At 36.9% G+C, this 23,018-nt stretch overlaps 5 protein-coding genes across 9 annotated transcripts; all 5 read right to left on the bottom strand.

Annotated features, from left to right (window-relative positions):
* Nucleotides 1-226: 226 nt before the first annotated feature.
* LOC116128193 (3-phosphoshikimate 1-carboxyvinyltransferase 2) lies at nt 227-4,414 on the bottom strand. Its single transcript, XM_031413893.1, has 8 exons — nt 3,994-4,414; nt 3,219-3,463; nt 2,581-2,734; nt 2,052-2,266; nt 1,855-1,972; nt 1,400-1,610; nt 773-834; nt 227-685 (listed from the first exon to the last, which is right to left on the bottom strand). Exons 1-8 carry the CDS (start codon nt 4,327-4,329, stop codon nt 467-469), a joined length of 1,560 nt encoding a protein of 519 aa, XP_031269753.1. The 5' UTR covers nt 4,330-4,414; the 3' UTR covers nt 227-466.
* A 2,885-nt stretch (nt 4,415-7,299) lies between these two features.
* LOC116128071 (transketolase, chloroplastic) lies at nt 7,300-10,770 on the bottom strand. The gene is made up of 7 exons (XM_031413742.1): nt 10,143-10,770; nt 9,947-10,037; nt 9,746-9,851; nt 9,387-9,669; nt 9,045-9,193; nt 8,808-8,961; nt 7,300-8,564 (listed from the first exon to the last, which is right to left on the bottom strand). The coding sequence occupies exons 1-7, from the start codon at nt 10,650-10,652 to the stop codon at nt 7,605-7,607; spliced, it is 2,253 nt and encodes a 750-aa protein (XP_031269602.1). The 5' UTR covers nt 10,653-10,770; the 3' UTR covers nt 7,300-7,604.
* A 2,763-nt stretch (nt 10,771-13,533) lies between these two features.
* On the bottom strand, nt 13,534-16,062 carry LOC116128177 (DNA repair protein RAD51 homolog 3). The gene is made up of 9 exons (XM_031413873.1): nt 15,922-16,062; nt 15,601-15,702; nt 15,341-15,463; nt 15,186-15,219; nt 15,037-15,107; nt 14,712-14,938; nt 14,258-14,389; nt 13,893-13,959; nt 13,534-13,710 (listed from the first exon to the last, which is right to left on the bottom strand). Exons 1-9 carry the CDS (start codon nt 16,031-16,033, stop codon nt 13,535-13,537), a joined length of 1,044 nt encoding a protein of 347 aa, XP_031269733.1. The 5' UTR covers nt 16,034-16,062; the 3' UTR covers nt 13,534.
* Nucleotides 16,063-16,735: 673 nt separating this feature from the next.
* LOC116128078 (probable tRNA N6-adenosine threonylcarbamoyltransferase, mitochondrial) lies at nt 16,736-17,722 on the bottom strand. Its single transcript, XM_031413744.1, has 4 exons — nt 17,633-17,722; nt 17,393-17,507; nt 17,025-17,113; nt 16,736-16,870 (listed from the first exon to the last, which is right to left on the bottom strand). The coding sequence occupies exons 1-4, from the start codon at nt 17,720-17,722 to the stop codon at nt 16,736-16,738; spliced, it is 429 nt and encodes a 142-aa protein (XP_031269604.1).
* Nucleotides 17,723-18,031: 309 nt separating this feature from the next.
* On the bottom strand, nt 18,032-22,629 carry LOC116128142 (probable tRNA N6-adenosine threonylcarbamoyltransferase, mitochondrial). 5 transcript variants are annotated; one of them, XM_031413827.1, is made up of 13 exons: nt 22,348-22,629; nt 22,212-22,256; nt 21,540-21,614; nt 21,247-21,343; nt 20,779-20,869; nt 20,524-20,573; nt 19,827-20,017; nt 19,593-19,678; nt 19,310-19,385; nt 19,111-19,194; nt 18,871-18,985; nt 18,503-18,591; nt 18,032-18,348 (listed from the first exon to the last, which is right to left on the bottom strand). In XM_031413827.1, exons 1-13 carry the CDS (start codon nt 22,603-22,605, stop codon nt 18,214-18,216), a joined length of 1,392 nt encoding a protein of 463 aa, XP_031269687.1. In that variant the 5' UTR covers nt 22,606-22,629; the 3' UTR covers nt 18,032-18,213. The 5 variants fall into 5 exon arrangements, with proteins under 5 accessions (XP_031269687.1, XP_031269689.1, XP_031269690.1 ...); XM_031413829.1 differs by having other exon boundaries at nt 21,540-21,610; nt 22,348-22,439; XM_031413830.1 differs by lacking the exon at nt 22,348-22,629 and having other exon boundaries at nt 21,247-21,348; nt 21,528-21,610.
* Nucleotides 22,630-23,018: the final 389 nt, after the last annotated feature.

Genomic DNA, 23,018 nt, shown 5'->3' on the forward strand with positions numbered 1-23,018 from the left:
CTTAATAAATCCCATAAAAAAATTATCCGGCCTTATGAAGGCATACTCAAGTTGAACTCAACTGCTGGACACGTTACTGACATCCACGAGGAGACGGTGGAAAGTCCAATGGAAAAGGGGAAAAAAACAGAAACCAACAAATCCATCTACTTGCATTCATGGACTAACAAGTACAAAGGAGTGAACCCACTTGGTTCATATTGGTTTTAGATTGAACCTTATAAGATAAGCATCAAACAATCAAAGTCATTATAAATACGTAAACTATAACTTACAGTCTTGGAAAAAATAAAATAACAGGTTCAACTTGCACATACATATCAGTACAAATTACAGACACGCGCAAAATGAAGAGAGGATTGCTTTCCCATGCGACAGGGTCGCAAAGACTTTCTCGCTCACTTCTCTCGCTTGTAACAAATGTGGAAGATCTATTTATTGCTTTGTAACCCTTTGGAGGATCTATTTAATGCTTTGAAACCCTTTGGAGGACATCAAAGTAGTCGGGGAAAGTTTTCCTTGTGCAACTAGGATCCTTGATGGTGACTGGAACTTCTGCACAGGCAGCAAGAGAGAATGCCATGGCCATGCGGTGATCGTCATAAGTGTCAATTGCGGTCACATTTAGTTTCTCTGGTGGAGTGATCACACAATAGTCTGGTCCTTCTTCAACTGTAGCTCCCAGCTGAAATATTAAGCTCAAATGTAAATCAATCCTAAAGCAGGCATTGTCAAAATTTTAAAATTAGACCAAAGCCACTAGTTCACCTACCTTCCTGAGTTCTGTGCAAACAGCAATCATACGCTCAGTCTCTTTTACTCTCCAACTTGCCACTGTGAAACATACAAGAAAATATTTAATATTATAAATCTCTAAGAAATTGCATATTATCTAAGTTAATCACCAAGTTTCAAGACAAAACATATTTCGGACTTTGCACATGAAGAATGGAACTCTTTTTTCCACAACTATATGTTTTTCTAAAGATGTTTCAACTTTCTGGGTGAAGTCTTCCAATGACAAAGAGATCAATGTGTTGACTTGAGAAAGAAACAAAGGTATGGACAATGGTGGCCACCAGTTGATTGTCAATATTACCTAAGTCACATGTAAATGCAAAACCAATGACTTAAGAATTCCACAATTCTCACTAGATATTTGGTTATCTTGACCAGTCATAATCAACTATAGACAAGCTAAACATTATCCCTTATTTTGAACCTATTGAATAGGCCAGACTATACTTCTAATTCAGCAAATGGGCATCGAGAAGTCTTTATACTTATGCCCCTTGTTAAGCATGGAAATGGCCACTTCAAAATTTTCCAAGTACCTTAATTTCTCCTACCCCCGCTTTACAGCTCTAAAGACCATTTTTCACAAAGGGCAAAAACATACCATCTCTAATGGCAGTGGGACCATCAGCAAACAGTGCAACTACAGCAAGAGTCATGGCAACATCTGGCATCTTGTTCATGTTGACATCAATAGCTCGCAAATGTTTCCTTCCATAAGGAGTTCGAGGTGGTCCTGTGACAGTGACACTGTTCTCCTTCCAGGAAACTTTAGCACCCATTTGCCCGAGAACCTCAGCAAATTGCACATCTCCCTAGAACAATGAAGAAACAAGGAAAAATAAACAAATTTGTTCATCGGAGTGAGCAGCTAATACAGATACATTGTCTATACTCATCCAGGACCTAAACATAGAGTCGAATTACTCTGGATGATGACAAGGATAGCATCAGAGCAATTTAATTTTACAATGGGGGAAAGTAATCTGTGTTGGAAAAGCAACATTGCATGCTGTCACAGAACACACTAAAATTACAAGAGAGCAGTAAAAGAAATACCTGCAAACTAGTTGTTCCACAACCTTCAACTGTGATGGTCCCACCAGTGACTGCAGCACCAGCTAGGAAGTAACTTGCACTTGAAGCATCACCTTCCACAAATGCATTTCCAGGAGACCTGTCAGAGATTTATACGTCAGTACCTGAAATGCAACCAGGTTCCATAAAGCTGAAGAACTAATATCAAAGCAACCTACTTGTATTTTTGACCTCCCCGGATGAAGAACTGGTCCCAGCTATCACTGTGCTCTACAGTGACCCCAAAACGTTCCATCAATTTCAAAGTCATCTCGACATAAGGAATGGAAATAAGCTTATCAATTATCTCAACTTCCACATCCCCGAGGGCCAAAGGCGCTGCCATGAGCAAAGCAGTCAAGTATTGACTACTAATTTTTCCGGAAAGCTTCACCTGAAAAGGGAGACACATAGAAGTTTATAATGAATGAAAAACAAGGTCAAATGATAGGCAAACATCTAAAACATAGGAGTGAAACCCTACAAGAACAGAAGTTCTACGCATATGATAGTCAAGCCCTATATGAAACTAGAAGTTCAATGCATATGATAATTAGGCAAAAGCTTCAGACTGACAATTTAATTCACGTATATTGCATGAGATAGATCCCACTTACTTTAATACCCTGCTGTATTAATCTTAAAAAAAGAGCTGAGCCAGCTAAATCAAGCCACAAGAAACCAATCAAAAGGTAATGTGAACCTCACCTTTCCTCCTGGGAGGCCTCCTTTTCCACTGATACGGACAGGGGGGCAATTTGTACCATGAAAGCAATCAGCATCAGCACCGAGCTGTTTAAGAGCATCGACCAAGTCCCCAATTGGTCTCTCTCTCATTCGAGGTACTCCATCAAGTAGGTAGCTGATATAAATTGGACCATAGAGAAGTATAAGATTTATGTAATGATATGTTGTGGAAAGGAGAGATGTTATGCATTCCCCATACAGAAGTTAGTTAAAAGCTACTGTTGCAATGGATTGCATAACTCTAACAAGTAACAAATAACAAAGAGAAGCGTGGCACCGGTTGATTATAAAAATGATTTTACCTTTCTTTGGAAATTGTTACTCATAATCTGATGTAATCAAATTTGGGAAACTTAGGAACAATATTGACTGAAGTGCATCATATATTAGTCCTGAATAAAAGTTTGTATGTGCATACTATTAATCAAATCAAATTGCCTGAAAATCCTCTATTATTATAATAATTTATAAAGCTACCATTGTCAACTATCTGTGTGAACCACAGACCAACTATTTAAAGAGTAACTGTTTCATCAAAACCTCAAAATTACTAGTACTGAACATTACAACATTCATTTTCAAGTAAATATTAGACAGACCTCAAATTGCCACCAGCAGCAGTTACTGCAGCAGTCAATGGACGCATTGCTGTCCCCGCATTTCCAAGGAACAGTTCAACTTCACCTTTCGATTCTTTAGCAACTGGAAACAGACCACCGCAGCCTTCCACAATTGCTCGTCTATTTGCACTGTCCTCTTCTACATTCAATCCTAGTTTTTTCAAGGCAACAAGCATGTGGAAAATATCATCACTTTCCAACAAGTTGTCTACCACAGTTGTTCCCTGCACAGTCAAATGATCAAATAAATTTCAACCAATACACTCTTCCAAGTTAATTGAGAATAAGAAAATAATTATAAACCAATATATATTAATCACTATATCCAAATATGTTCTAAGAAAACACATAAGAATAAGGGAATTACAAGAGCTAAGCACACAGACAATATCTATGGTGGCTCTTTTTCTTTTTCAACATTCCCTAATTGAGATTACACATGACAACCCATAACTCTATGTAGATACAATAATATCCTAGCTTTTAGTTTGAGCGAAAATTAAATAGTCACTGGTATAATTAAGCCCCTCCACGACCAAAGTATTAAAAATCACATTTCTCTCCCTATGTACTTCCATTGATCAGAAAAGGTACAGGTGATATAATTCTATTATCTTTCTTTGGACGACAATGGTACAAACTAATCTATCCAGTCCCGGTGTGTTTAAATTCAATCAACTTCTATACATCTTCTGAGAATTAATTAAAAAAAACAAAAAAAGTAATTTCAAAATAGTTGTTAAAAAAGAAAAACCTCAGAGAGGGCGGCGAGGAGGAGAATCCTATTGGAGAGCGACTTGGAACCCGGCAATTTGATTGTACCCGAAATCTCATTGATAGGCTGCAACACAATCTCGGATACACTTGATGGCTTCTCAGCGGTACCGACTGAAGCTGAAACCTTAACTGTGCGAATTGCATGATTACCCAATCTAACATTGTGTTTCAAACCCCAAGAATTGGAACAGCCTTTGCTCTGTGGTCTAAACGAAACTGAGAAAACTGATTTTGGCTGGTGGCCTTTTGAAAGATTTGGGGAAGAAAAGATGGCGTTTTGTGTTCCACTACAAATTTTGCTAACTTGCGCCATGTCTCCTCAGATTGTCTTCCTGAAATGGGCTGGAATTAAAAGAGGAAACGAAATGTAACGAAGTAGTTTTATTAGGTGTGTGCTGGGTGTTGTTGTTTGTGGTTGTTATATTTGACTCAGTGGAAGGTGTCACCAACCAACTCAAGCCTTAGCCTAATTGAAAAGGATGGTGATGTAGGAATATACCAAAAAGTCCCTGAATATCTATTTAATGTCGGAAATGTTCATAGGCTGTGCTATGAGTGATTGTACATTGGGCGTTTATTCGGATAGGTATGCCAAGAGTGATGCTATGGGTACTAATAGATGAGTACTAATATGTGTACTAATTAAAGCATAGTATTCGTATTATACACATAATACGAATACTATGCTTTAATTAGTACACATATTAGTACTCATCCATTAGTACCCATAGCATCACTCTTGGCATACCTATCCGAATACTATACTTTAGTTAGTATACATATTAATACTCATTCATTAGTACCCAAAGTATTATTCATATGCCAAAATGTGGTTGGTAAGGGGTGCAGATGTACGGCTTTGTATTGCACTGTGTCAAGTCTTACCAACTCCCTTGTGCGTATTAGACCAGGAGAGAGGCTGCCTATCGCCACCTAATGTGTTTTTCGTAATTTTGAGTTGCTGACTTGGCAAGACATAACTGGTGAAATATTCGAATTTTATATTTACAAAAATAATTTTAATTGTTTTTCCTTAATTAAAAATGATTATTTTTCATTTAATTTTGTTGTATTTTCTGACCCTGCACAGTCTTAAGATCAATAATACTACGTACACCGAAAAAGTTGTACCAAAATTTTGTATCGGTTTACGTGTAATGTACATCTAAATTTTTTTATAATTTTTTTTAGTGAACGGCCAACCATCAAATTTGGAGGATCGTTCACTCATATGGACGCCCATCCATATTATATGGACGGCCATTCACTAGAAAAAAATTATAAAAAAATTCAGACATGCATTACACGTAGGCTGATACAGAATTTCGGTATAACTTTTTCGGTGTCCGTAGTGTTATTGGTCTTAAGATGGAACTTGATGACTTTAATTATTGAAAATAAGAGTAAACGGCTTTTCCCACCCAAGTTTGAAGTTGGAAAATATCACTTTCTTATTCAAGCGATTATAATTCGTTAATATTTAAAATATATTTTACTTTCTCAATCAACGTTCTACGAGTTATTAGGAGTAAGGTAAGAGAGTTTTTATAGAGTTGAGACCAATAAATCAAATGACAATAATCGATTGAATATTTTTCGCTAGTTTTACAGTGATCAATAATTGGTGAGAAATCAACTGTCAGTGTGAGTGAAGTTTTATAGAGAGGAGAACAGAGATTCAAATGATAGTGCCAAGAAGAATTTTTACTATTAAAACCGATTTTAAATAGTAACAAAATATGAACTTTAGGTAGGAAAACGACTTTGAAACTTTTTAGGTGAAAAAAATGTCGAAAACCTTGAGTGGGAAAAAGCAATTTACTCTGAAAATAATTATTTATGTTAATCAAACACAAAGAAGAATGGTTTGTTTAAGACCAGAAACTTTTGGGTAGGTGTGATAGGTTTGGCAAGGACAGTGTGCGTGTGTGTCTCTAATATAATGATCAGTCTCACTTGTGGTGCTGGGTTTATTTTAATAATTATTAATTGGTAGGTTTTGAGTATTGAATTTGAAGTCAAAGTTTCATATTTTATTATTCCCTTCCATTGGTTGGTTTGGGTGGGCCAGACATCTCATCAAAGAGTCGGGATCCAGACTCATGATTTGCTACTATTGGGCTACTTAGTGGGCTTCCCATGGTCACAGCCTTCCATTTCCTGGTTGCTCTGGGGTCTGGGCTAAACATCACTAATGAAACAATCCTTTTTTTTTTTTGTTTTTTGGTTTTTTAATATTTTTTCACCAGCTAATCACGTGCCAAATTTCAAATATTTATTTATTTATTCACCAGCTTATGTTCATGTGCCAATTTATAAGAAATAATGTTTTCCTTGTCGTTTATATTATTCACCAGCTTATCTTCATGTGCAAACTTCTAACAAATAATATTTTCCTGTCTTGTATATTTTTCAGCAGATTAACTACACGTGCCAACTTTCACAAATAATCTTTTCTGATCTTATCTTCACGTGTGAGCATTGGAATGCATCATCGACCGAAACCAGATTATTAAATGAACACAACTAATGTGATTCCGCTAAGAGAAAACCTTTGCATCTTCCACTTGCACAAAAAAAAGCACATACCAGAATCAGTATATAGTGTTGTTGAATATGCTGAAATTCCTTTATGATTGTGTCATTTGAAACCATACACAATGATTGTAGAGAAGGGTCCACTGCCAATACCAAACATAACCGTCAATTCTAAAATCAAATATTTTTGTAAGTCTTTAACCATACCGTAACTTGATGGCACTTTTGTTGATACGAGACAATATAGATAGGCGAGGCTGAGAACATAAGCTTCAACAACCACAAACTTATCAATAGGTCAATATCTTTCTTTCTACACGCCATACCCACAAGTGGCTACTATTCCCAACAAATAATTTCTATTTTGGCAGGTCTCATTCATTTTTATGAAGAGATTGGATTGCCCTACCTTATCTTGAATGGCTTGAAACATTTACCCAATCCAATTTCCACACAGGGGCCCCTAGGCAGTGGGGATGTAATCGCCCTTTTCACCCATCAATTCATTTCTTTGATATTATATATTTCGCCATTGCTAAGTGATAAATCAATGAACTAGATGTGCCCATATTTGAAAACATGCAGAACCCAAACTGTGGTTTAGGGAAAAGAAAATAGAACATACATATGTTTACTTAAAAGGGGAAAAAGGAGACTGACTGTTATTAGCATCAATAAAGATGCTGGGTTGTAGATGGCAAGGCTAAGATAAGGATTACGAAACAACACAATCAAGAAATAAAGATGGCGGCGAATGGCGAACTGCATTCAAATCAAGAAACATTACAAAACTTAAGACAGGTCCAAGAGTTACACAAATTCATTAAACATTATTAAGGCCCTACTCTCAATCTCTTCAACCTATGTCGCTCTGCTGTGAAATCATAAAAAACGGAAGATATTTTTTAATCTTGCTTTTATTAAAATAAATGAGGCCATGTCGTGAAACAAATCTCTTCTGAATGGCCTCTCTTCATGGAAATCTCCCACCAAAACCCATATGCAATAGTAACAAGTTTTAGAGGACAAGTGGACAACTACTAATCCAACCTAGCTGAGTTCTTTAGCTGCGGCAACAACAGCCTCTGCAGTGATACCGAACTCTTTGTATATTTTGCCTGCAGGTGCACTAGCCCCAAACCGGTCAATACCGATGGCTTTTCCTTTGCTTCCAATGATCTTCTCCCACCCAAATGTTGATCCAGCTTCAATGCTGACTCTAGCTGTTACAGCTGCTGGAAGCACACTTTCCTTGTATTCAGTTGACTGCTCATCAAAAAGCTCCCAAGAAACAAAAGATACAACTCTTACAGTCTTCCCTTCCTTTCTAAGTTCCTCACCAGCCTTAGCAGCAATTTCTAATTCTGAACCGGTTCCAATCAAAATAACATCTGGTTTGTTACCAGATGAATTGTCTGAAATAATGTAGCCACCCTTTTGGACTCCTTCAATGGAAGTTCCAGGAAGGTTGGGAAGCTTTTGACGAGAGAGGGCGAGGATGGAGGGTCTCTTCCTGTTGTCAACAGCAACCTTGTATGCACCGGCAGTTTCATTTCCATCAGCTGGGCGGAGCATCAAAATGTTGGGCATTGCACGGAAACTTGCAATGTGCTCAACTGGTTGATGGGTAGGTCCATCTTCTCCAAGACCAATGGAATCGTGGGTCATAACATAGATAACTCCAGCTTCAGACAAAGCAGAAATCCTAATAGCAGCTCTCATGTAGTCAGTGAAGACAAAGAAAGTAGCACAGTAAGGAATTAGGCCAGGGCTGTGAAGGGCAATGCCATTGCATATGGCTCCCATCCCATGCTCCCTAACACCAAATCTAACATTGCGTTCCTCTGGGGTGTCCTTTTGGAAGTCTCCAAACATTTTCAACAAGGTCATGTTGGAAGAAGCAAGATCTGCACTGCCACCAAGAAGACCTGGGAGAACCTTTGCAAGGGCATTAAGACATTGCTGAGATAAATTCCTAGTGGCATCAGCTGGGCTCTCTGGAGTGTATGTCTGAAAAATTACAAACAGGTTATATTAACAGATCATCATATTCCATATGTAAAGATCATTAGTCAAGCAAGAATGATTAAGACAAATTGTACAGGGGAGACAAACAACCAATGTCATTCAAAATGCTATCATAATGAACATGTTTATGCAAATAATCAAGAATTCTCCACTGTCATATTATCAAACAGGCCCTTAAAAGTAAGATGATTGGAAGTAAAGAAGATCATTATTAGACCCACTCACCGGAAGTGCTTTCTCCCAACCAGCAGGCAATTCACCGCTGATGATAGACTTAAATTCAGCAGCTTCCTCCTTGTATTTTTTCTCATACTCGGCAAACTTGGCATTCCATTCAGCCTCATAAGCAGCACCCTCAGAGGCATGGCGACTCCAGTGCCTGCAAATGAGCCAGAAGAGTTACTGAAATGAACTAAATCTAGTAGAACGATGAATGGATTGAAGGTATCTACAATTAATTACTTTTTAACATCCTCAGGGACATGGAAAGGCTCAAATGGCCATCCAAGATTCTTTCTAGTAGCATCAACTTCCTTGGCACCCAAAGCACTCCCATGCACACTGTAGGAGTTTGCTTTGTTTGGAGACCCGAAGCCAATTGTTGTAGTTACCTGTTAAAATGTAAAATAGTTCAACAAAGCATTTAAAGACATATACAAAATGCTAATGCAATTAAATCATGTTTCAAACTTCCATTGAAACAAAAAAAGGATTGATAAATAAGTGCATCATGAAACCATTTATCATTCAAAAGGATTTCATTAGTCAACCAAATAGATCTATTACATGAAATAAAAATCTAACCTTGATCAAAGTGGGCTTGTCTTTAACAGCCTTAGCTTCCTTAATGGCAGCACGAATATCATCATAGCCAGTGTTTCCATTCTTGACCCAGATAACATGCCATCCAAGACCCTCAAAACGCTTGTCAACACTTTCTGTAAATGCAATCTCAGTGTCACCATCAATGGAGATGTGGTTGTCATCATAGAAAGCAATGAGCTTTCCAAGTCCCCAGTGCCCAGCAAGGGAACATGCCTCGTTTGCAATTCCCTCCATTTGACATCCATCACCCAAAATCGCATATCTACGGTAAAGCACAAACAAACGTCAATAACCCAAACAAAAATCTAAATAAAAGAGATCTAGAATAGTTTTCATACGTATAGTGGTCAACAATCTCATTGTCTGGCTTGTTGTATCGTGCGGCCAAGTGCTTCTCAGCAAGGGCCAATCCAACGGCATTGGCGATACCCTGACCAAGAGGACCTATACCAAACAGGCAATCAAATTGAGATTTTAGTCAGTTGCCATAAGATAAGCAGACGAAACTATTAAAACACGATCACTAGAAACTAACTAACCAGTTGTGACTTCAACACCGGGTGTCTCAAAATTCTCTGGGTGTCCAGGTGTTCTGCTTCCCCACTGTCTGAAGTTCTTCAAGTCCTCTTCCTAAAATTATAAAAATAATATATATTTAATTGATAATTAATCCCACACACCATTATAGCTTTTTAATCACAAATTAAAGGTCCAGATCTAATCAGGTGAACCCACCTTGACACTATCGTAACCAGCGAGGTGAAGCAGAGCATATTGCAACATGCAGCCGTGTCCAGCAGACAACACGAAGCGATCACGGTTGAACCAGTAGGGGTTTTTGGGGTTATATTTCATGATCTCATCGTATAAGATATGACCCATCGGAGCACAGCCCATAGGCAAGCCAGGGTGGCCCGAATTTGCCTTCTCAACAGCATCAATAGCCAAGAATCTAATTGTGTTAATTGATTTCTCAACTAACGAGGTTTCAGTGGTGGCGCCAACGGTTTCAACAGCTGCAGCACGAACTAGATTGTGTTGATGACGCGCGGGAAGGCGGCGACGGGAGGTGGTGGCGCGTGGGTTGCACGAAGAGGTGGATTTGAGACCGGAGAAAGTAGGGAGTGAGAGTGATGAAGAAAGAGAAAGACGGGGTTGGTCAGAGGATTGAGTTGAACCATGGTGAGAAATGGCACGAGCCAGGAGGGTCTGTGAAAGGGTCAAAGAAGAAGTGGTAGAAGCCATGGGTTGGTGTTGAGAGAAGAAGATGTATGATGATGTGATTGGTATAATCGACACTCTCTCAATGGGTGTGGAGAGACTGAGATAGAGAGAGAGAGGAATGAGTTTTTATTTGAAGCGAGGGAGAAGCACGGAGAGCCAACAACTTTTTTGTTGTTGATCTTCTCGTCTCCTCAAGGGACAGGTAAGGAGAGCTGACCGTTAGATTCAAAGAGAAGACATCTCAACCATTGACTGTGGGTAGGAATTAGGAGATGCTCTGCCTTTCATTTTTCCAAGTTCCAACCAGCAAAAGTTTTTCGTTTTTCTTGTTTTTTTGGTTGCCATGTCAATTGTTTTTTAATTTTTATTTCATTCATAATCTAGTTTTTGTGTAAACTTTGGTTTTTCCGCTCTTGAACGGTTAAAATGTAGTGCGGCTCTTATGTTTAATACATAATTGTCTCTAGTTTAAATCCACCAATAGAACAATAGAGACGATGTCATCAATACTGAAGTCTGTTAATGATAAATAAATCATGATCAAGTACAGACGTTGTCGTTTTGCTTCTTCATCTAACATAATTTCAAATTTCTTTTGCTATATTATTGTAAAAAAAAAAGTCATATACCCCTTTTTCTTCTAATAAAACTAATGTTTATACACTAATATTGGTGATATTTATGACAAAATACAACTGTAAGTCCATAAGCGAGTCGCGTTTCATGGGGTTTACAAAGTTAGCCGCCATACTAAAGGGTCAAGTTTAGAAATCTATCCAACCGACTAGATGCAACTGCTGGCCACACCACACCCGGCGGAATGGAAATTGCGCTAGATTACTATAACCCACAAAAGGAAGAAGCATTTTCTATTAAAAAAGTTAATTCCCTCGATACTCTGTTATGGTTAGATCTAAAATAGCTGCACACTAAAGCAAATTTGGTGGGTTGTTGGCAAGTAGAAACGGTTAGATGGAGTGGTCAAAAATATCATTAAAGAATATGCTTGCAGTTGAATATTTGTTCNGTGGGTTGCACGAAGAGGTGGATTTGAGACCGGAGAAAGTAGGGAGTGAGAGTGATGAAGAAAGAGAAAGACGGGGTTGGTCAGAGGATTGAGTTGAACCATGGTGAGAAATGGCACGAGCCAGAAGGGTCTGTGAAAGGGTCAAAGAAGAAGTGGTAGAAGCCATGGGTTGGTGTTGAGAGAAGAAGATGTATGATGATGTGATTGGTATAATCGACACTCTCTCAATGGGTGTGGAGAGACTGAGAAAGAGAGAGAGAGGAATGAGTTTTTATTTGAAGCGAGGGAGAAGCACGGAGAGCCAACAACTTTTTTGTTGTTGATCTTCTCGTCTCCACAAGGGACAGGTAAGGAGAGCTGACCGTTAGATTCAAAGAGAAGACATCTCAACCATTGACTGTGGGTAGGAATTAGGAGATGCTCTGCCTTTCATTTTTCCACGTTCCAACCAGCAAAAGTTTTTCGTTCTTCTTGTTTTTTTGGTTGCCATGTCAATTGTTTTTTAATTTTTATTTCATTCATAATCTAGTTTTTGTGTAAACTTTGGTTTTTCCGCTCTTGAACGGTTAAAATGTAGTGCGGCTCTTATGTTTAATACATAATTGTCTCTAGTTTAAATCCACCAATAGAACAATAGAGACGATGTCATCAATACTGAAGTCTGTTAATGATAAATAAATCATGATCAAGTACAGACGTTGTCGTTTTGCTTCTTCATCTAACATAATTTCAAATTTCTTTTGCTATATTATTGTAAAAAAAAATGTCATATATCCCTTTTTCTTCTAATAAAACTAATCTTTATACAGTAATATTGGTGATATTTATGACAAAATACAACTGTAAGTCCATAAGCGAGTCGCGTTTCATGGGGTTTACAAAGTTAGCCGCCATACTAAAGGGTCAAGTTTAGAAATCTATCCAACCGACTAGATGCAACTGCTGGCCACACCACACCCGTCGGAATGGAAATTGCGCTAGATTACTATAACCCACAAAAGGAAGAAGCATTTTCTATTAAAAAAGTTAATTCCCTCGATACTCTGTTATGGTTAGATCTAAAATAGCTGCACACTAAAGCAAATTTGGTGGGTTGTTGGCAAGTAGAAACGGTTAGATGGAGTGGTCAAAAATATCATTAAAGAATATGCTTGCAGTTGAATATTTGTTCTAAATACTGTAAAGCATTTGCTATTCAAATTCCTAGTTCTCACTACTGCTCACATTTAATTTCCATATGGGCAGGCTTGAAACCAACCCTTTTGGTCAGCCCAGTTTTAATATAAAATTGCATGACGCACTCTTTCAAGGCGGCTAAACCCCCAATTGGCAGCAACACATGGTTGAGAGAGTTGTACAAGCAAAAGCTTAAGACCAAATACCAATTTTAAATAATGAAATATTATCTTGATTCGTCAAATATTACTGTAATAATCTAAACAATATTTCCTGCTAACAGATCAGACCTCAGGCTTACAGATAGGGTAAGAATTCAAGTGGGAAACGTAGTTGGGAACTTCAGATGTTTCACATCAACGCCCAGACCCTCTCACCCACAAAAGAAGTCCACTCAATTGTAGTTAGTCATTAAACAAGAGTCACCTCCATGATATACTATGCCTCAAGATTTCACGTTCAATCCCTAAGAGTTAGAATTTCAGGTAGTGGGTACGTATTTCAGTTGTAGGTGACATGAAATGATGCCATTGTTATTACATGAAATGGTTACATTTCTCTGTAACCCCTATCAGTGATTCTAAATGCTCAAGGGACATAACAGGCATACTCATCCTTTTGATTAGTTTAGCTATGAAATGAAACGAATACGGTGTGAAAATAATGCTGTAGCATGTATATATATATATATATATATACCTTACATCATTTTGACCCTTTTAACATTTGAAGTAGAGTTCCGGATCCCTCTATGAGTCACGGAATATGATGCAGATGCAGAACGAAGAGAGGGTGATTTGTCAATGTATGCATAACGTTCATTTCCATTCCAGTACAGAATGACCCGATTTGTGCAAGAATGTGACCAGCTATCACCTGGTCAGCACGTTGGAGACACAAATATTAGAAAGTGAATTGAATAAGCCAAGCGACCAGCAAAAGACAAATGGATATCTATCAGGGAATGAATCTTCTATGTGCTGTGTCAAGGACAAACTTAAGCACGGAAAACTACAAATCCAAGCGGACGGCCAAAGCTGATGAGGAATTGAACTTACCTAGTGCGAGAGTTAGCTGAAAGGAACCTTCTGTGTACTTAGTGGTCACCTGGTTCAGTAAGACAACCTTGGAAAAGAAGGTATGTCAGAACATATTAGCATAAAAGACCACAAAACTAGAATGTAATATAGTAACATAAGAACTACATAAGTTCCCGTAAATTAAATAAAGAAAGATAAAGCACTTAGCAACTCTACTTAACATACACTAATTGAACAGAGTTAACTTATAATGCAAATGTACCAATAAAATAGGGGAGGGGTTGTAAGAGAACTCAACAACATATAACTTTATGCCCATTCACTTGCAAAACTTATTAAAATTCAGAACTCAAAACTTATTAATAGATTTAAATCATTCTTACTGCCAAACTGAAGTCTTTTGCAAGCTTCATCAACTTCAATGCTAGTCCACTAAGTACACGAGTTCTGAGGGCCATGTCGTCAAAATCTTGGCGGAAATGGAATGTAATACTATCAATAATAACAATCTTAACCTGTTATGACAATCAAGAATATATTCAATACATATAACAACAAAATGGTCATAGAATTAATGAAAAGTTTCAATTACATTATACCTAAGTACAGCATGCACATGCGCTTGCACCACATTCGCACAAACAATGGACTTCCCCAGTTCAACAATTTACACATATAAAAATTTATTGTAGATCCATCCACTATGCTAGGTTTTCAAGAAAAAAACAATAGCTCACCTTGGAATGGTGAAATAACAGGATTCAGATAAATTTAAACTAGAAGGTAAGATGCTTGTTTAAGTATATATTAAGCCAAAAATATTAATACCACACCTACATCTTTATGCTCTGACATGAACTTGTCCAGGTAATTTATAAGGGCAATTTGCTCTGTATAGCTGCAGACACGGAAATAGAATATATTTTCTAGAATATCTGTGGGCTGCATTTTAACTTGGCAAGCTTGAAAATCATTTCGTAAAAATCGATTATATTCAGACATGTCCTCTACGCATGCCTCAGCAATTTGTAAAGCACGCTCAACCATAAAGCTACCTTCTGTATCTAAAAATCAAAATCAAAAGATAAATGATAAAGCGTTACATCTAATCGGAGATCAAATGAAACAACATAAGAACTAATAACTACTACATGCTACTTGCCTATATATATTGCCTTCCCTCCAAGGCCACCAAATTCAAGCGGTATTTGAACATTGACTGCAAGTTGAATCCTGTAAATTTAAATATAATAAACTTAAAAAAGAACACACAACTTTAAACTAGAACAAAGATAGAAGGACAACCCATACCCCAGCTGTGTTTTACCAATGCCTGGTACTCCACCTGCACATATCAGCAAAAAGATAATCTGCTAACAAACAAATAATATTCCAACTCTTGCATTCATAATACGAATCATGCTTTTTACATGCACTACAGAAAAACAATAAAGTAGATGTCTAACCAATTTCAGTAACTTCTTTACAATTTATTCCACCACCCAATATGTTATCTAGATCGGCACAAGATGTAGTAATTCGTGTCATTGACTCTTCCTCGTGGAGCATATCCCAGGCGTTATGTGCACCTTCATGAGATAAAAATTGAAACAATCTCATAATAAAGATTTCGCAACCTTTATTTCATATAGACACACATTCATTTATTTCATAAACAATAAACAAGAGCAGATATTAATAAGGAAATCAAAGAGAAAACAAATACCACTGATAATTGAATTAGTTCCATTATCTGACCAACTCAATCTACTAGCCTTTGATGCAACCTTAATAATTTCAACGGCTTCGCTCTCTGAAATTTTTAAATCTGTTCATAATAGGTGTTAGAGAAATATTATAAACGGATCAAACTCCGTCACAAAACTAAAATCTATTAAGAATTGGTAATATATCGATACAAGTGCAAACATATGATTTCCTTTACAATAATTCGGCAAGAAATCTCGTGTAGTCATAATACCAAACACTTGATATGCAACTACTTAAATTACCATAAAATTAAAGCAAAAAACCAGAATATATATACCACAAGCAAGATCAGACGAAGATACGGAAGAAAGTGAAGAAAGAGAGGTGTAGCCAGCAGATATTAACTTTCCTCTCTGTGATGCTGAGATTGGTAGGCTCGACACCTCCATCTCTCTGCGCGCTCACTGCCTTTCTTTGTTTGTTAAGGGCCCGCGCATCTCTTCATATATGGAGTAATTATGGCGGGATACTTCCTCTTTTTGAATTTTGAAATGATAGTCCCCGTTACACGTACATATAACGGATATAATTTAAAAATTAAATTGCATCTAATAAATTGATTTTTTTTTTTTTAAAGAAATATATACTTTAATGTCGATAACACTTACCAAATTATATCTAAAAATTCGTTAAAATATTAAAATCCCGCATTAAACAAAATTAAGTTAAGCTAGGTTTTACAAGAGTTCTAATGTCTAGAAAAATTAGCAAGGGGGCTGCACAAGAGCAGAATCAACAGTCTTTGGTTCAATTCTCCGTAAAAATAATATATTTGTCCATGATTTACATAAAGAGTCATAGTGATGGGTTATTGTAAGATAATTCCTTTTAAAAATTAGTTAAAATACGCGTAAACTAGTCTAAATATCTCAGTTTAAAAAAAAAAAAAAAAAAATGAAAGACATCAATTTTAATTACGTAGGTCACATGTAAAAATATACAGTTACACAATCAAAGTCTTACTTGCATGCAAATTGTACAGTGGTTTGGCAATGTCAGAGCAAAGCCAATCTTATGAAAATGAATATATAAAGTTGATGAGGATTTAACATCAAAATTGAGGTATCATGTTGCCAATTTTAACAAGTGGGCTACAATTGTTGTTGCATAGATGCTTGGATAAGAGATGTAAGAGATGGATGAATCCTAGCCGTCCTTAAGGAGCGAGCTTCACTTCTTCCTTCAGCATATTCCTCCCCCAGTGGCCACCTTGGCCGCAAATCATACTAGTTAAATGACAGACATGTAATAAGTCATTAGTATGGGCAGAGCCGCAGAGCAATTAAGAACCTAAAGAAGAAAATGGTTATAAGTTTTGGTGAGAAAGATAGCAAGACGGGTTAAATAGGCAGAGTCAAGCTATCAAACTTTTGATCATACCACAAAATCTTCAGGCTCAATGACAGGGGGTGGAGGATCGTATCTTCCCACACAAAAGTGCTCAATGCCAGTCCATGCCACCATTACACCTATATTTAAATGGAAATTATGGTAATCAGTCATAGCCAGCTTATTTACAATAAGAATTTTTTTCCCTGGGAAACCAAGGCTACATCCCAAGTTACACCATTGCTGAAGAACCCCAAAGAGAGTCAAGCATGTGTCTCTACTTACGCATAATGAGTACGGGAAAAAAAACACATAACACAGCCTAATATTCACAACCATGCAATGGCGATCACTGTTTTACCCACACCACTACACTCATTCAGACATCCAAAGTTTGACAACTAAAAAACAAGGCTTACCATTGTCAGTACAAAGGCTAGGAGGAGGACACACTAGTTGCAGGCTGTTCTTTCTAACAACCTGATCAAGTCGAGCCCTAACATACTTGTTTGATGCAACGCCTCCAGAGACTACCTGCAGGAGGCAAAATATACATAAAGATGTCAAACGCCACAGTATGCTGGGAATAATAAAAGAAAGGGATAGCACTCAATTGGAATAGTGGAGTAAAGATAATTAGATATTGAAGTTGTCATTACCAGATGTTTGATAGAAGGCTCAATCTTCAATGCCCATTCAATTGCTCGTTGACACCTTTCCTCTAGATGTAATACTGCAACTCGCTGCATCAAAAAGTATTTGTTAGAGTAAAACATATCAAGAAATCCAACTGATATATTACTGGCAGTATTTATTTATATTTTTTCCTTTTTCCTCTTCCAAAGAAATAAACAAAACCTGAAAAGAGGCAGCTATATCAGCTCGGGAATTTCTATCTTGACTACTTGCTGAAGAAAGGGGTATTGTGGCATCACTGCACAGACCCAATANGGTGATGGGTTATTGTAAGATAATTCCTTTTAAAAATTAGTTAAAGTACGCGTAAACTAGTCTGAATTTATCAGTTTAAAAAAAAAAAAAAAATGAAAGACATCAATTTTAATTACATAGGTCACATGTAAAAATATACAGTTACACAATCAAAGTCTTACTTGCATGCAAATTGTACAGTGGTTTGGCAATGTCAGAGCAAAGCCAATCTTATGAAAATGAATATATAAAGTTGATGAGGATTTAACATCAAAATTGAGGTATCATGTTGCCAATTTTAACAAGTGGGCTACGATTGTTGTTGCATAGATGCTTGGATAAGAGATGTAAGAGATGGATGAATCCTAGCCGTCCTTAAGGAGCGAGCTTCACTTCTTCCTTCAGCATATTCCTCCCCCAGTGGCCACCTTGGCCGCAAATCATACTAGTTAAATGACAGACATGTAATAAGTCATTAGTATGGGCAGAGCCGCAGAGCAATTAAGAACCTAAAGAAGAAAATGGTTATAAGTTTTGGTGAGAAAGATAGCAAGACGGGTTAAATAGGCAGAGTCAAGCTATCAAACTTTTGATCATACCACAAAATCTTCAGGCTCAATGACAGAGGGTGGAGGATCGTATCTTCCCACACAAAAGTGCTCAATGCCAGTCCATGCCACCATTACACCTATATTTAAATGGAAATTATGGTAATCAGTCATAGCCAGCTTATTTACAATAAGAATTTTTTTCCCTGGGAAACCAAGGCTACATCCCAAGTTACACCATTGCTGAAGAACCCCAAAGAGAGTCAAGCATGTGTCTCTACTTACGCATAATGAGTACGGGAAAAAAAACACATAACACAGCCTAATATTCACAACCATGCAATGGCGATCACTGTTTTACCCACACCACTACACTCATTCAGACATCCAAAGTTTGACAACTAAAAAACAAGGCTTACCATTGTCAGTACAAAGGCTAGGAGGAGGACACACTAGTTGCAGGCTGTTCTTTCTAACAACCTGATCAAGTCGAGCCCTAACATACTTGTTTGATGCAACGCCTCCAGAGACTACCTGCAGGAGGCAAAATATACAGAAAGATGTCAAACGCCACAGTATGCTGGGAATACTAAAATAAAGGGATAGCACTCAATTGGAATAGTGGAGTAAAGATAATTAGATATTGAAGTTGTCATTACCAGATGTTTGATAGAAGGCTCAATCTTCAATGCCCATTCAATTGCTCGTTGACACCTTTCCTCTAGATGTAATACTGCAACTCGCTGCATCAAAAAGTATTTGTTAGAGTAAAACATATCAAGAAATCCAACTGATATATTACTGGCAGTATTTATTTATATTTTTTCCTTTTTCCTCTTCCAAAGAAATAAACAAAACCTGAAAAGAGGCAGCTATATCAGCTCGGGAATTTCTATCTTGACTACTTGCTGAAGAAATGGGTATTGTGGCATCACTGCACAGACCCAATATACACATCAATAAGTAAAAAACTGGACACAAGGAAAGCTTGTGATGAAATTCATTGATGTAACTTTATTTTTTTTATTTTTTACAATAACAGTGACTTTTAGATTTATTAAAAGAAAAAAAAAAAAAAAGGACAGACATGATTGACTAGAATTCACCATGTGCCATCAAAAGTTTGCAATATTCAACATACATATTTCTGGATTCAATTGCCAGTCTCACTTGCGTCTTCAGACCAGCATATGAGAAGTTGCAATCTTTATGTTGTTTCATTGGAGTCTAAAACAAAGTTGTGCTACGTTAGCAAACAATTAGAGAATGTAAAGATTAGACATATTACTTCACTAGTTGAACAGAACCAGAAAATGCACCTATCATACATGAATTACACTAAAGAAAATGATAAATCTTAGGGTTAAGGATTTACTGAGAATTTGACAGCCTGAGAGTCACCCTCAAGAGCAAGTTTCTCAACAGCTGGCCCACCACTCCTCCTCAAATCAAGACCAAGCCATTTCGCCGTCTTGTCAAATGCTTCACCTATTGCATCATCTATGGTTGTTCCAAGCTGTGTGTATTGACCAAGATTATGTGCAAGAACAAGTAGATTGTGACCGCCTAAAATATGAAGAAATTATAGTCAGTAATAATCATAACCTCGATAGCTATACAAGCCAAATGCGATAAAACAACTAATCATATATTTGGCAGCATGAAGTAATGATTGAATGACTAATGCTCCAGCATAACTGATTCACGAAACTTGCAATCAAACATGGCCAACTCAAAAAGCAGCATTCTCATGAGAATAGGTCAAAATAGCTGCTAAGCAAAATTGATTCCAAAGAAAAAGCTAGAATGTTTTGGCCCAACTAAAGGATTCCCAGGTAGCATATCCCTCTTATCATTCACCAAGAGATCTTAAGCTTTAAAATTGTTGACGTGCATGTAAAAACAGAAATTAAGAGACAAGATCACAATCACCCATTGATTCTAATCCATTGCCCAAAATGCTCATGTACATGATATATTTACAAACTAATCAAAAACCTTTATCCTCTTGAAGACATAATTATCAGCTAACCCAGGACAACATAGACTAGTTTAGGAGTGTAAGTTCATACCTGATATAAGCAGAGCTAAGAAAGGAAACTGCAACTCCCGTTCAATTAACCTAGAGGTAGAGAGAAAACATTAGATGTCAAATAAGCAATTAGATCAGAGTTTTAGCTCTTAAAACAGAACTTACAACATTTATTTGAGACAAACAACATTTAATAATTAGCTTGTGTTTTTTCTGTCCTATCTACACAGAGTACAATATAGTATTGTTCAAAGAAGCCCCTTCTGCACTCTGTTGTAAGTAATTAACAGCTTACCTGGCTACTAAAGCATGAGCCTCCATGTGATGAACACCAACAACCGGTAAATTGAAGCGACTAGCAATGTTTCGAGCTTTTTGCACACCCACTGCATTCCAATTCATAGAGAAAATGGATTTGTGAACTCCAACCAAAGTAAATTCCAATACCACCCTCACCGAAATGAAAAAACAATTCCATTCAATATAAAAAGATGGCAAAAACTAAAATGCACTTTTGTTCACAAACAGAGGATGCACAAATATCCCATCTAACCAGAGTGTACCCCTAGGGGAAACTACATCCAAGGACAACTAAGAATAAACTATTAAATTAGAACCTTGCCAGTTGGTAAGTATTTTGTTGCACTTGATTAATATATGTGCATAATGAACATATTCGATCTGGTGCATTCTTATCTTCAAACAACCAACAATTGGACTAAGCAATAAGATGAAAATTGCATTGCTATATGATTTGAATTACCACGAAGACAAAGGCTTAAACCAGGACCAATAGTAACAGCAACTGCAGAAAGATCTCTTTCAGTTAAATTAGCTTTATCAAGTGCTTCTTGCACAACCTGCACTTTATAAGTAAAAATTCAGGTTCAGTAATGTAAAAGAGCAAACCATAAGTTAAAAATTCAGGTTCAATAAAGTAAAGGAGCAAAGCATTTAATATTCCATATGGGAAATATGCAAGAGAAATGCATGAAGACAGTGTATGAAAACAAGAGAAGATAAAGTAAACAGAGCACTTTTTACCAGTTGTCATACCGGATCAATTGCTTGCGAGTGTGCTTCTTCTGCCATTTTAGGAGCAACACCTCCGTATTGAACAAGCAGATCTGCCTTGACAAAGCGAAGACTCTAAGAATTAGCTTGTAAACTTAGAAAATGCAAAAACGTACACCTTTTATCATTTAAATAAATCATAATACACTCTATGGTAGACAGGACCAAAACACCTCAATTTTTATTTTTATTTTATTTATTTCTTTATTTTGCAATGCATTTGCAGTAGCCTCACCATTGTGATGATTCAATGATAAAAAAACAATATTTAAAATTAACAGATCCTTACTAAAATTTAAACTACGTCCATGCCACTAAATGACCAATTTTTCAGCATCCAAGCGTCCATGTAACAGGTTCAACTAGAACCAACTTACTTATTATGCGTGTTCCGGATGATCAATGATCATGATAGAAACAACTCTGTTAGATTCATCATTCTTAGTTAAATTTATCCCTTAACTTCTTTCAAGTGTATCCATTTCTCATCTATCTCTTTAATGAGTATAAACAACTTCATCAGATTAAATTTTAAAAGTATAAAGTTAAATAAAATATTTAAATCACAGCTCATAATACACCCGGTTAATCCAAGAATAATTTTACAAGAATTTAACGCGGAAATTATCAAACAAAACCCAATAAAATCGTTACCTGAGAAGACACAACTTGGCTGAGAATTTCACCACTCCCTCTCACCTAAAATCACCAAAAGAAAAACCATTAGAAATAACCCAAAGGTAAACACCCACAACAAAACGCCATAAATAAATAACATTTGATAGCTTACAACAGCAGCCGCAGTGTCATCACAACTGGTTTCAATGCCAAGAACAATTAAATCATCTTTAGAGCTCATCTTGATCGGCTTAAAAGTGGAAGAACGGTTTGATAGAGTAGAAAAACTGAGAGGCGACCGCGCGGGTCTTATTATTCGTTGTTCATAAAATTTAAGTAGTTTAAGAGACGTTAGTGAGTAATTAAATGAGGATCTTTGGAGCAGATTTAGGCGCGAAATTGTTGAAGACAGGGTTTGTAAGGAAGCCATCTTTTTGGATATAGGAGCGTGATAAGAGATATTTGCTGTGTGGTGCAACAGAAGGGTTAAACGGTCGATCCCGTCAAAACAACGCCGTTTCAATATCGGACCCGCCCAACGTTCAAAAGACAGTATAGTCCCTAGTTTGAAAATGCCGTCAAAAGCCAGTGTAGTCCCTAGTTTGAAAATACCGTCATGCAATCGTGTAAATGTCAAATGTTAATTTACTATTATAGGTTTGTATTAATGTATCCATGAACACATACTATTAAACCATTAAATTAAACAATCTTATGGATTTGTTTTAATCAAAATTTTTAATTAAAGATTTTGTTCTGTTGTATATTTTTATCCAGTCAGTAAATATCTAAAAACAAAGTCTAAAACAAGATATCAATTGGAATATATAAAGGATTTTAAAG

This window comes from Pistacia vera, unplaced genomic scaffold (genome assembly GCF_008641045.1).
Source record: "Pistacia vera cultivar Batoury unplaced genomic scaffold, PisVer_v2 Contig197, whole genome shotgun sequence".
Taxonomy (NCBI): Eukaryota; Viridiplantae; Streptophyta; class Magnoliopsida; order Sapindales; family Anacardiaceae; genus Pistacia; species Pistacia vera.

What these genes read in the sequence shown, in the direction of transcription:
- LOC116128193 (XM_031413893.1), bottom strand. Translation starts at nt 4,329, where the DNA reads ATGGCGCAAGTTAGCAAAATTTGTAGTGGAACACAAAACGCCATCTTT. An exon ending in TCCTCGCCGCCCTCTCTGAG is followed by an intron (nt 3,464 to 3,993) that starts GTTTTTCTTTTT and finishes TTGACTGTGCAG; the next exon opens with GGAACAACTGTGGTAGACAA. An exon ending in CGGGGAGGTCAAAAATACAA is followed by an intron (nt 1,973 to 2,051) that starts GTAGGTTGCTTT and finishes AATCTCTGACAG; the next exon opens with GTCTCCTGGAAATGCATTTG.
- LOC116128071 (XM_031413742.1), bottom strand. Translation starts at nt 10,652, where the DNA reads ATGGCTTCTACCACTTCTTCTTTGACCCTTTCACAGACCCTCCTGGCT. An exon ending in CGGTGTTGAAGTCACAACTG is followed by an intron (nt 9,852 to 9,946) that starts GTTAGTTAGTTT and finishes TGTTTGGTATAG; the next exon opens with GTCCTCTTGGTCAGGGTATC. An exon ending in GTCCCTGAGGATGTTAAAAA is followed by an intron (nt 8,962 to 9,044) that starts GTAATTAATTGT and finishes GCTCATTTGCAG; the next exon opens with GCACTGGAGTCGCCATGCCT.
- LOC116128177 (XM_031413873.1), bottom strand. Translation starts at nt 16,033, where the DNA reads ATGGAGGTGTCGAGCCTACCAATCTCAGCATCACAGAGAGGAAAGTTA. An exon ending in AGGGAAGGCAATATATATAG is followed by an intron (nt 14,939 to 15,036) that starts GCAAGTAGCATG and finishes TTTGATTTTTAG; the next exon opens with ATACAGAAGGTAGCTTTATG. An exon ending in TCATGTCAGAGCATAAAGAT is followed by an intron (nt 14,390 to 14,711) that starts GTAGGTGTGGTA and finishes TTGTCATAACAG; the next exon opens with GTTAAGATTGTTATTATTGA.
- LOC116128078 (XM_031413744.1), bottom strand. Translation starts at nt 17,722, where the DNA reads ATGCAGCGAGTTGCAGTATTACATCTAGAGGAAAGGTGTCAACGAGCA. An exon ending in TAGCCTTTGTACTGACAATG is followed by an intron (nt 17,114 to 17,392) that starts GTAAGCCTTGTT and finishes ATTTAAATATAG; the next exon opens with GTGTAATGGTGGCATGGACT. An exon ending in TTGAGCCTGAAGATTTTGTG is followed by an intron (nt 16,871 to 17,024) that starts GTATGATCAAAA and finishes TCATTTAACTAG; the next exon opens with TATGATTTGCGGCCAAGGTG.
- LOC116128142 (XM_031413827.1), bottom strand. Translation starts at nt 22,605, where the DNA reads ATGGCTTCCTTACAAACCCTGTCTTCAACAATTTCGCGCCTAAATCTG. An exon ending in CTTAGCTCTGCTTATATCAG is followed by an intron (nt 20,018 to 20,523) that starts GTATGAACTTAC and finishes TTCATATTTTAG; the next exon opens with GCGGTCACAATCTACTTGTT. An exon ending in ATATAGCTGCCTCTTTTCAG is followed by an intron (nt 19,195 to 19,309) that starts GTTTTGTTTATT and finishes TTTTTGATGCAG; the next exon opens with CGAGTTGCAGTATTACATCT.